The sequence below is a fragment of the Oreochromis aureus genome, linkage group 8, assembly GCF_013358895.1.
Source record: "Oreochromis aureus strain Israel breed Guangdong linkage group 8, ZZ_aureus, whole genome shotgun sequence".
Lineage (NCBI taxonomy): Eukaryota > Metazoa > Chordata > Actinopteri > Cichliformes > Cichlidae > Oreochromis > Oreochromis aureus.
In genome coordinates, this window is record NC_052949.1 from 29,334,208 (window position 1) to 29,346,247 (window position 12,040).

General features: G+C 38.1%; 1 protein-coding gene across 2 annotated transcripts in view; it reads right to left on the reverse strand.

The window, feature by feature from the left end:
* Window positions 1–329: 329 nt before the first annotated feature.
* fmn2b (formin 2b) overlaps window positions 330–12,040 on the reverse strand; it is a 59,631-nt gene continuing 47,920 nt past the window's right edge. The window contains exons 16-19 of one of the 2 annotated variants that reach the window (XM_031739807.2): window positions 11,609–11,660; window positions 1,535–1,684; window positions 1,334–1,415; window positions 330–888 (exon numbers count right to left, since the gene is read on the reverse strand). In XM_031739807.2, coding sequence (XP_031595667.2) covers window positions 862–888; window positions 1,334–1,415; window positions 1,535–1,684; window positions 11,609–11,660 — 311 coding nt within the window. In that variant the 3' untranslated portion in view covers window positions 330–861. Of the gene's footprint in view, window positions 889–1,333; window positions 1,416–1,534; window positions 1,685–11,608; window positions 11,661–12,040 lie in introns of those variants that run through there. The other variant, XR_005614047.1, reaches the window with a different exon arrangement.

Below are 12,040 nucleotides of genomic sequence, written 5' to 3' on the forward strand. Positions count from 1 at the left end.
TCTGATGAGCATGTCTCCTAGATCTCTACTAAGAAAGGTGTTCCAGTGAGGATGTCCTGGGGCAGACCTAGGAGTTTACATCTCTCTGCTGGCCTAGTATTGCCTCATTGTATTCCTGGATAAGATGGAGGAGGTGGTTGGCAAGAGGAACGTCTAGCCTTCTCCATTCAGGCTGCTGCCTTCTCGACCCAATCCCACAGAAGGAGAATGGATTGATATTTGAAAAAAAAAAATTGTTCTATTGATTTACGATCATTATGGGTTACTGCTTGGAGTATAAAAAAAGAATCCAATTTTTTAACTGAAAATTAGATAAAGTCTGCAACAAAAATACTTTCCATAGTAAATCGAATACCATCATGTCACTAGTGCTTTGGTTAATCAGTCAGATGCTTCATTTCCACCACATCTTACTGGCCTCATTTGCTCTTAATAAAGGTCAGTGTCGTTAGGAATAATTGCTTATTGTTTTTATTAATTTTCAAATACTTATTTAGGAAGCTTGATGGCGTTAATGATTATGAGTGTATTACATTATTAGTTAAACCTGGGCTCCATAGACAAGGGATGCTGACGATTGCTGTAAGTATTGTGCACCTGATGGCCCTGCAGGAGCATCTTTTCATGATTCTGTTGAATCCAACAGTCATCTAAAGCAACAGGCAGACTGTGCAGGCAAATGTGACCAAACATAAAAATAATGATGAGAAAAAAAGTCCAGAGATCGCTTGTCTGCACATACTGTAGGTCATTCTCATTTATTCTGTCGCTTTATTCTCTCGTCGGTCATCTTCATACTTTTGTGGTTGATTCACTGCTGGTGTCCAAAGTCATGAAAACAAGCATGCCAAGCCCACTATGTCAAATTTTCATGCCAAGCTTGGCTTTCTGTAGAAAGACACAGAGAGAGAGATTAACTGAGTGTTATTCATCCATCCAGTTCCATAGGAAACAGTTTGCAGGATTGCTGTGTTACTGCATTGACAAAAAATAAATAAATACAAAAATACAAATAAATAAAAAATTGATAATATACAACTTTACAGCAAAGAAGCTTAATATAAACTAAAATCATTTTGGTCCTAAAACTAAATTTGAAAAGGAGTCCCTCAGACAGACTAATGCAGATTCAGTGATGTGGAGTAAAGATAGGAAGAGCTGCCAGTTTTTCCCAGTGGATACTCCGAGCACAAAGACAAAAATCCTTATGAGATGTATCTAGTGTGTTAATGAAGAATAAAAATATGTTATAAATTTTAAAACTTTAGTTTGTTAACTAAATAGAACAAACTTTCAACCCAAGAGAATAAAGAAGAGCTTAAGGCCAACATACAATTCCCGATGATTGTTTAGGTTTGACACTGTAGGATGCCTTCTCTTTGGCCTGTCGGAAACTCTCTTCTGCTGCTTTTAACCTGCAAAACATACAATGTTAATGCAGTTACACAGTGCATATTCAACAGCTAAGGTTAATGACACGATGCAAGACAGAAAGCCAAAGAGAATGGATGAAGGAGCTAAGAAATAACTCTACCTCTCTTTGAGAATGGTTTTGTTCTCCTTCTTCCACTGGTCCTTGAAGTCAGAGGAGAACTCATGCCAGATGGAGAAGAACATGTTAGGTGAAACCTCTTTCTCTCCTGCTTTGGCCTTCACTGAGAAAAACACTGTAAGTTCCAGGAACCTGAAAATACACCAATTGTCACCTTACTATATATCTGACACAAAATTTGTTCTGTGTGAGTGGTTTCCGGACTGTTTTACTAATAAACTTTGTTCATGTTTCTATGAGTTTATCAGAAGTGCTTTATAATGTAGCTAGTACTTCCATTTTTGTTATCAATGCCAGTAATAAGAAAGAAGAACAATAACAAAAGCAATCAAGTGCTGAAATGTATTAATTATTGAAATGTAACAGCGTTTTATTTTTAAAATGTAATGGATATTAGTCTGATGTTTAAATTTTTCACAGAGAACAAGACTAGTGCTGCTAAAACCTTTTACAGCACAACCAGAGCTGAAACCACTAACGTCAGTGACTATGAGAGAGGCTGAAAAAATGAAATGCAGTGTTCATGCTCTGATATGATACTTTTTTCTTTATATACTATACCGACATCTACTACACATCATCATGCTAAGCATTAAAAAAGGGGAATAGAAATATACACAATCCAGAGTCAGGATTCTGAAAAGTAAACTTTCTTAGTCAGCATTCATTATAAGTGAAATATTTCAGTTGACGGTTATAGCCTGTAACTCATGAAAATCAGGAATACAGCATTTCAAATATAAAAAAAGAAATGTCCAACTTCTTACTACTGGTAGCATGAGGCACCTGTAGGAAGAATACCTGGACCCTACAGATGCTGCACAGGTAGTTCAATTCATCCAGGACGGCATATTATTAAGTGCCATTCCAGAAGATTTGCCATGCACTTGTTACTCAAAATTTAAAAACTCTACTGGTTTATGATCATAATCCCCTGCATTTTTGAATCTAATTGGCCCTTAATTTTATACAGTTGGTGTCTGGACTAACACATGGTTTGTCTGTTTCAAACCTAACCATCTGTGACAGAGTGTTTCCAGATCATAAGTCTGTCTTATTTAACATTGCCTGGCCCCGTTAAACCTGTTAAACCTCACACCTCTGCGTGGCACTGTAATATTATTGAACGGCGCATTTCTCTGCTTATTTCAATCTGAAATCTGGGATTCCCGAGTCTGTGTCTTCAGATACAGAGAAGCTCTGCTCCTAGTTTCATTCACCCTGCCAAATTGTTATAGATACTGTGGCTCAATTAAAAACCAGGCACCCTGAAACTAAATCTGAGCCCTGGATAAATGACACAACTCGTGCTGTCAGATGTGAATCCTGAAAAGCTGAAAGAAAGTTGAAAAAGGACACACTGCAGGTGTTGTTCAAATATCAAAGAATTGTTGGCTTTGGTTGGTTCAGACCCTAGCCGTCTCAGAAAACGTTACAGGTTGGGCTACCTCTACTGAGGAGCTGTTCCTAAACCTTTTAAGCATGCAACAGTGAAACCACTGATCAAAAAACCTGGCCTGGACAGTTGGATACTGAGTTATTTAACTTCAGGCCTATATTTATTATTATTTATTTATTTATTTATTATATATTTAATATTTCCAAGCTTCCTTTTCTTTCAAAAATTCTGTTTACAGTCAATTGAAGGTGGTTTTTTAATTAAAACAATGTCCTTTTTAATCTGGTCTCTAGCACAGAATCTGCACTGCTGAGGGTATTTAATGACATACTCCTGGCTATAGATTCAGGGGACTATATAATGCTAGTTCTCCTAGACTTATTTTAATATCTCATTTAGAGCACTGTGGGGGTATTTGTGGCACTGCTTCGGATTGGTTCAGATCCTACCTGTCTCAGAAAACTAGGTTGGGCTATATGATTTCAGATCTTCCTCTGCTACTTTTCCTTCCATGGGGCTTGATACTTGCACCTCTAGTATATTATTTGTATCTGCTGCCCCTTGGTTTTATTTTTAGAAAGCACAAAACTGTTTTCCATTATTATGGAGATGTTATTGAGGTTTACGTACCCCTCAAACAAAAGTATGCCTACTCAATGAAAACTTTAGCTTTAGCCTTGAGGAATTAAAAGTGCGGATGGCTCTAAACTTCTTAAATTTTAATGAAAATAAGACAGAGGTTGTTGTGTCAGGTCCTGGTGTCACTGGTGGGTCTTTTCCTGTAGACACAGGCCGCTAGCACAGTATGTAAAGCTTACTGTTACAAACTTGGGTTTTAGGATGGACAGTGATTTTAGATTGAGCAGTCAGATCAGTGCAGGGTTAGCTTCTTTCAGCTGTGATAGCTGGCTAGATTTAAAAAAACAAAACAAAAAACATGGTGTTAAAAGATCCCTTTGAAACACTTCCCTTCCCAGTCACTGAGATCAGCTGACCAACTGCTCTTAGATGTGCCAAGGACACAGTGGTGGTTCAGAGACAATGCTTTTGCTGTAGTGGCTCCCAAATTGGGGAATTCATTGCTGTTTCACATTAGACAGGCCTCTCTAAGACCCACCTCTTCTGCTTGTCGTTGGACCCAGTTTGATATCTGTTGATTTTATCTTTTTATTTAATTAAATTATTTTTGACTGTTTTTATTCATTTTAATTAGATCTTGCATTTGTTGATGCTGTTATTTTGTGTTGTAATTTTAATTCTAGTCAATATTTTATATGTATTTATTTTATTTATTTCAATTTTATTTTTTATTGCTATGTCCCACACAATGGTCACTGGTTGCTGTTTTTAAAGTGCTTTATAAATAAAGTTGACTTGGCTTGGCAGGTCAACCGCTGGCACCAGGTGATGTTAGCAGATGGGAGCAGTTGCCCCCCTGAGCACACTTGACAGATGTGAAAGGGTCTGAAGAGACCATGCTTCCTGTGACATTGTTCAGCTGACCGGTTTGGTGGTGGGTCAGTGATAATCTGGGGAGGCATATTCATGGACAGACACAGACCTCTACAGGCCAGGCAATGGCTTGCATCTGTCCTGGAGCTTTCTTCTCATTAGGAACACGCCAAAACATTGTGAGGCATGCATACAAGCATGTGAGGGGGCATACATCTTGCTGCATCATTTCTTCACTTTCATTTTCAGGATGTCTTTGAATTCAGCTATTTATAGGTTGATAATTTTTATTTCCATCAAAAAATCCTTTTATCCCTAACACATTACCCAGTCCATGTCAGTATAGATATTCGGCAAGATTTTTTTTCCCCACTGAAATCTGATGTTTTTAGAGTGTCCCTTTAATATTTTTGAGCAATTCAGTCATCTTCAGTCAGCATAGATGACTGAACTGACTTTGGATTTGATAGAAACACAGTGGATCAATGAGTACAAAAACCAGCAAATGACCTGTCCTCTCAAATCATCATCATCATCCGGTGTCAAATACCAGCACGGCTCCATTTCTTGTGAAGCTCTTCTGAGTTTTTGAATTGCTTTTTCTTGAAATTCCTTCAAGGCTGTAGTCCTCCCTCTGGCTTTTACACCTTTTCCTACCACACTTTTCCTTTCAGTCATCTTTGGATTAATATGATTTTTAATGCAGCATTCTCAGAACATCCAGCTGTTTCTGGAATGACCTTCCGTGGCTTACCCTTATCTTGACAGCTGTCAACCTGTCACCAGTCCCATTGTTCAGTGGTCTCATATAGTAAATTAGACTGAAAAATACACTATATCACCAAAAGTATTCACTTGTCTGCCTTCACATGCATATGAACATGAGTGACATCCGATTCTTAATCTACAGGATTTAATATGATGTCGGCCTACCCTTTGCAGCTATTATAGCTTCAACTATTCTGCTTTAAGGTTGTTTATGGGAATTTTTGACCATTCTTCCAGAAGCGCATTGGACAGGAAGGCTTAGCTTGCAGTCTCCACTTTAATTCATCCCAAAGATGTTCTGTCAGGTTAAGGTCAAGACCTGAGTCAGGATCTTCCAGCTGAGCTTGCTCATCCGTGTCCTTATGGACCTTGTTTCGTGCATGTTGGAACAGGAAGGGCCCATCCCCAAACTGTTCCCACAAAGTTGGGAGCATGAAATTGTCCTAAATGTTTTGGTACACTAAAGCATCAAAAGTTCCTTTCACTGGAACTAAGGGGCCAAGCTCAACAACCACATACTATAATCCTCCCCTCTATCAAAATTTACAAGTGACGCAATGCAGTCAGTCAACTGTCCTAGTAACCCAGACTCATCCACTCACTCTTGATCTAATTTGGAGGCCACATGAAGTTTGTAAGGATCTACTCTGCAGAAAGTTGGCAGAGCTATGAGTCTATGTGCCTCAGCATCTGCTGATCCTGCTCTGTGATTTTATATGGCCTATCACTTTGTTGCTGAATTGTTGTTCCCAATCCCTTTACTATAATACCACTAACATCTGATACTGAAATATTTAATAGTGATGATATTTCATGAGTGTTGACAGGTGGCATTTTATCACTGTACCATGATGGAATTCACAGTTCCTGAGAGCAAACTATTCTTTAGTCTGCACACCTAAGTGCTTGATTTTATGTACCTGTGGCCATGGAAGTTGATTGGAACACCTGAATTCCATGATTTCGATGAATGACTGAATACTTTTGGCAATACAGTGTATATTGTAGGGGTGAAGCTGAACCCGAATACGGTACTTGGAAAGGCACAAATAACGGGGTTTTTATGAATACTTATTTCGAACAAATACTTTAAAAGATATTTGTATTCAGGAACAAGGAAAAACTTCCCTTATGAGACTGCAGTGCATGACCGGATGAGTGAGTGACGTGTGAAAGAGGTGACTGGCCACACAGCAACAGAGAGGCTCGGCTGAGCGAAAAAAAGACTGAACTGCATCACTATTTTTGTTGAATAGGTTTTTTTGTACCTTAATTGGGTTCTGGAGGCAATTTATAACTTTCACGACGATCGGGAGATTATTCCATTACACCACATTACTGACGACTGCAGTCGGGTGCTCTCATGTTCGCTCTGTTTACGTAGTTCTATTAGCTCGGTAATTTAGAAAATAGGCTGTTGACAGAGTAACATTAACATTCGGTTTAAAAGGCTAAAACAATGCTTGTGTAGCTGTGTTGAATTGTATGCACTTGTGGGAGTTATATGGTACGTTTAAGCTACTGTCTTTTGCAGACAGCAAGATGTGGGCTATAGACTAATTAACCTTAGCATAGCTTCCCGTCACTCATTAACTTAGCTGAAACTTCCCACATGGATTTGGGCAACCAAACAGAAAAGAGTGTTGCTGCTACTGAGTCATCTCTTGGTCCTACACCAGCCAAAAAAATTGCTCAAGTTCTGTGTGGAAGCATTTTGCAGTCAGTGCTGCAGATGAAACCAAAGTGATATGTAATGTGTGCAAAAGTCAAATCAGCAGAGGCAGAGATATCAAACATCTGTCAACATCTGTTATGCATAATCACATGCACTTAAAGCATCCTCTCCTGGTACTGTCTGCCAACTGTCTGCTAGAGTCTCAAATATATAAGACCATTCAATCTGATCAAACGCTTTTTGGGCGTCCAGAGAAAGTACTGCTGTTTTAGCCTCTTTTCCATAACCTGAGTAAATTGTATTTAATAATAACCGGACATTATTAAATGACCATCTACCAGGAATAAATCCTGTTTGATTAGGATGTATAATTGTTGAAATATGTTTGCTCAACCTTGTAGCGAAGACTTTGGTTATGATTTTTATGATCGCAATTTAAAAGAGCAATGGGTCTATTATTTGCTGGGTCGCCTTCCTCCTTTCCAGTTTTGTGAAGCAAACAAATATTTGCATCCTAAAGTGAAGTTGGCCCCGTTATTTTTAACGGAGTCATTTATCATCCTAAGCATGAGAGGAATAATTTTATTTTGGAAGGCTTTATAGAATTCATTACCGAATCCATCTGGGCCAGCTGTCTTTCCAAGTGGTAAGGCTTGGATTGTTCTTAAAAGATGTTTTTCGGAGATAGGGGAATCAATTTCATCTCTCAGGGCTTCATCTAATTGGGGAATAGACAATTGATCAAAGACGATATTAGAAAATGGAAACTGCTCCCTCTGTCTTTGATTGGTCGAATAAATGCAATTAGAATGTTGTCTCTGCCACGATTTTTATATCTTTTTCAAAACCTTCCTATTTATTTGCCACTTAATTTTTTTAAGCAGCTTGATTCATTGATTCTTTCATTCATTTGGGCAGGAAAACCCCCTCGGATATCCAAGGCTCATCTTCAAAAAAATACTTCCAGCGGGGGGTTGGGTCTCCCTGTGTTTAGATATTATTACTGGGCAGCAAATTCAAGAGCTCTATTGCACTGGCAGTGGGGTTCGCCTACTGATTACTGTTATGATAAGCTTCCGATCTAGCTCCAGGTAGAGGCAGCAACAGTATCTGAAGCCTCATTACCGGTCTTATTGTTTTCTAACACGGGTTCTTCTAATAATTCTATCAGTCGTAATTTTGTTGTTAAACACTCCTTAAAGATATTAAGTCAAATTAGGAAATCTCTTAAACTACCTGACTTTTCAGTAAGAATGACAATAATACATAACTACTTGTTTAAACCAGGTAAAATGGATAGGGTGTTTTTTTAGAAGGGGGATTGAAATGCATTTGTATATAGATGACAAATTTATGTCTTTCCTTCAACTTCAACAAAAGTTTCAGTTACCTCAATCACATTTTTTTCATTATCTTCAAATAAGGAATTTTGTTCAACGAAACTTTTCAGACTTTCCACTGAAGCCACTAAGTCATACTTACTTTGATATAATTCGGAAAGCAGATTTTAAACATCTGATATCTCAGTTTGTCAAGTGTTTTACAATCCCAGTTGATTCTGATCGAATTAAGAATACATGGGCTGAAGACCTCGGTGTTCTTCTGTCTGAGGACCAATGGTCAAATTGTTTGTCCAATATTCAGAAAGGCTCAATAAACGCCAGATATAAACTAATCCAGTTTAAAGTCATTCACAGATTACACTTTTCTAAACTTAAACTTAACCGGATCTATAATTCTGTATCCCTCTTATGTGACAGATGTAATATCAGTGAAGGTTCCCTTGCACATCTATTTTGGCATTGCTCTGTCTTGAAAGCTTTTTGGAGCCAGATTTTTACGTGGTTTTCAAACCAATTTAAGAAAAAAGTACCACTAGATAGTACACTGGCTATACTTGGATCATTTGCATCAATCGAATCTTTTTCCTTTTCACAAAAACAGATAATTACAATGGGTATGCTGGCTGCAAAGAAACTTATTCTTTTACAGTGGCGGTCTTCTTCGGCCCCATGTTTTAAAAAGTGGCTTAATGAGATGGTGTCTGTGGCCAGGGTGGAACAGATAAGATTTGATAGAAAGGGGACTCTGGCGAGTTTTTGTACAATTTGGCAGCCATTTCTAGAATTTAAAAAAAATTAACTGATCATAATTTATGCCTCACACTCCGCGTGAATTTTCTTATTTTATTTTACTCTTTAGTTAGTTAATATTGTTATAATTTTTTTTCTTCTGTTTCTTTTTTCATGCTTATAAGTTCACAAAGGCTAAATGTAGTAATTGTCCTCAGTTGAATCTGTATAAGCATGCTGTGTTTAATTTAAAAACAAAAAATAAAATATTTTTAAAAAAAACAAGAATACTTACACTATAACGTTAATTAGAAGTGTAATGCAAAAAAACTGGATTTTTACGCCGATTTTGAATTTTACTCAAATACAAATACAAATACAAATACTTTTCCCCTCTCAACAAATACAAATACTGGCTGCTTTGCACATCTCTAGTATATAGTGTTTATGCTATTTGAATAACTTCTGACACTCAGAATGAAATATTAAAATAATTACTGATGAACCATAATCAAAATTTAAAAAGGCCTGAAATATATGACACTTCATGTCTAATGAATAAAGATTATGAAAGGAACTGTAGGGCAGGGTAAGGAGGAGAAGGCAAAGGGAAAGGGATCGTCTGTAAATTCTAACCAAGTTTTGAATTTGTAGGCTTTCTCAGGTGATTTGACATATTTTACTCCTAACCAATAGCTTTTCCTATATGTAAACAGTGAGTAAAAAGTGCCAAATGCAGCAATTAAAAAAGGATTCAAACCAGGTTATCCTTGTTTACAAACCTAAAACTTGTGTCATTAATACCTCTTTAATAATATTAATAAATTTTATTTATAAAGCGCCTTTCAAGACACACAAGGACACTGTACAATAGATAAAAACACATAAAAGAACAATGACACAATGAAGAACAATAAAACAAACGCACAAGATAAAATTAACAAACAGTGGGTTCACAGTGAATATGCAGATTTGAACAGATGGGTTTTGAGTTGAGATTTAAACTGGGGGAGAGAACCAGTGTTTCTTATATCTGGGGGTAAAGAGTTCCACAGCCTGGGAGCAGAGCAGCTAAAAGCTCTGCTTCCCATGGTGGTGAGGCGGACGGAAGGCACAGAAAGCTGGATAGAAGAAGAAGATCGAAGTGAGCGGGTAGAAAAGGTAATGCTTAACAGGTCAGAAAGGTAAGGAGGTGCGAGGTTATGAATGGCCTTGAACTGAGCAGAAGAAGTTTGTATATTATCCAGAATTTCACTGGGAGCCAGTGAAGTTCCTGAAGAACAAGGGTGATGTGCTGGTAGGAGGGGTTCTGGTGATAATGCGAGAAGCAGAGTTCTGAACCAGTTGAAGCTTATGGAGGGATTTTTGGGGGAGACCATACAAAAGAGAACTGCAGTAGTCAATATGGGAGGTAACAAGACTGTGGACAAGAATGGACGTAGACTGGGTGGAAAGAGAAGGACATAATCTGTTAATGTTGCGTGGATGGAAATAGGCAGAACGAGTGAGATTATTGATGTGAGATTTATAGGAAAGTGAACTGTCTAGGATGACACCAAAGCTCTTAACCTGAGGAGAAGGGAAAACTGTGGAGTTATCGATAGTGAATGAGAAATGGTTCGCTTTCAAAAGGTTGGATTTGGTGCCAATAAGGAGGATTTCAGTTTTATCCTCATTGAGCTTGAGAAAATTCGAGCTAAACCAGGATTTTAATTCGGATAGACATTCTGTAAGGGAAGAAGGTGGGAGGGAGGAATCAGGTCTGCAGGAGAGATATAACTGGGTGTCATCAGCAAAACAGCGAAAGTGAAGATCAAATTTGCGGAAGATGGTACCTAGAGGAGGATGTAAATTATGAAGAGAAAAGGGCCTAAGACTGAACCTTGGGGTACACCAGAAGTGACCGAGAATAGACGAGAGCGGAATGATTTTAGTTGAATAAACTGGGAGCAGTCAAGGTGATATGATTGAAACCAGGCCAGGGGTGTGTCAGAGATGCTGAGAGAGGAAAGTCTGCTAAGAAGGACAGAGTGAGAGATGGTATCGAAGGCTGAGCTCAGATCCAAAAGGACGAGAATGGTGAGAAGACCAGAATCAGCTCCGATTAGAAGATCATTAGTGACTTTAAGTAAAGCAGTTTCTGAACGAAAACCAGATTGAAATCTCTCGTAGATGTTATCGTTAATCAGGTGTGAATGAAGTTGAACTGCAACTACTTTTTCGAGCATTTTAGAGATGAAGGGTAGATTTGAAATCGGACGGAGGTTGTTAAAGTTGGTAGGGTCTAAAGAGGGTTTTTTCAGTATGGGAGTTACTGAAGCAATCTTGAATAAGGAGGGAACGATACCGGTGGTGAGTGAAGAGTGGATGATAGAAGAGATGAGTGGGAGTAAGGAAAAGAGGCAGGATTTCACAAGCCCTGTAGGCATAGGGTCAAGATGACATGTGGCAGGCTTTGATTTACATAAGGACATGCACACTTTATATGTTAAATGTAGAGAGCAGTCTAAAAAACATTGCTGACTTGCATCTGTTACACAGTGGTGGGGATAACTGGTTGGTACAAACCAGTCAAAATATAATGGTATTTGAGTTCTGTGCAATGTTTTAATGTTTTTCTGAAACTAGATCATATATGTTAAAGAGACAGTACTATCACAAATATAACAAATAAAGAAGGTCGCTCTTACAGTTTATGAGTGCTGCTGAGTTGAGAATCCAGCATCTCCAGTTCACTTTTAGCTAAGAAAGGAGGAACAATACATGAAGTCAATATGTGTGTAAAACATGACACAAAGATTGGATTTGCTATCATGATTGTCCATTTATTCCAGTAGAAAATTATATGCTCTGTCCTCAAGTGTACTCATACTATAGACACTTTAAATTTCAATTCAATTCAGTTTTATTTATATAGCACCAAATCACAACAACAGTTGCCTCAAGGTGCTTTATATTTTAAGTTAAAGACTCTACTTGGTGAAGTGGGAAAGATAAACTCCCTTTTAACAGGAAAAAACCACCAGCTGAACCAGGCTCAGGTAGGGGCAGCCATCTGCCTCAAACAGTTGGGGTGATGGGAGCAAGACAGGATAAAAAACACACTGCGTAATAGAGCCAAA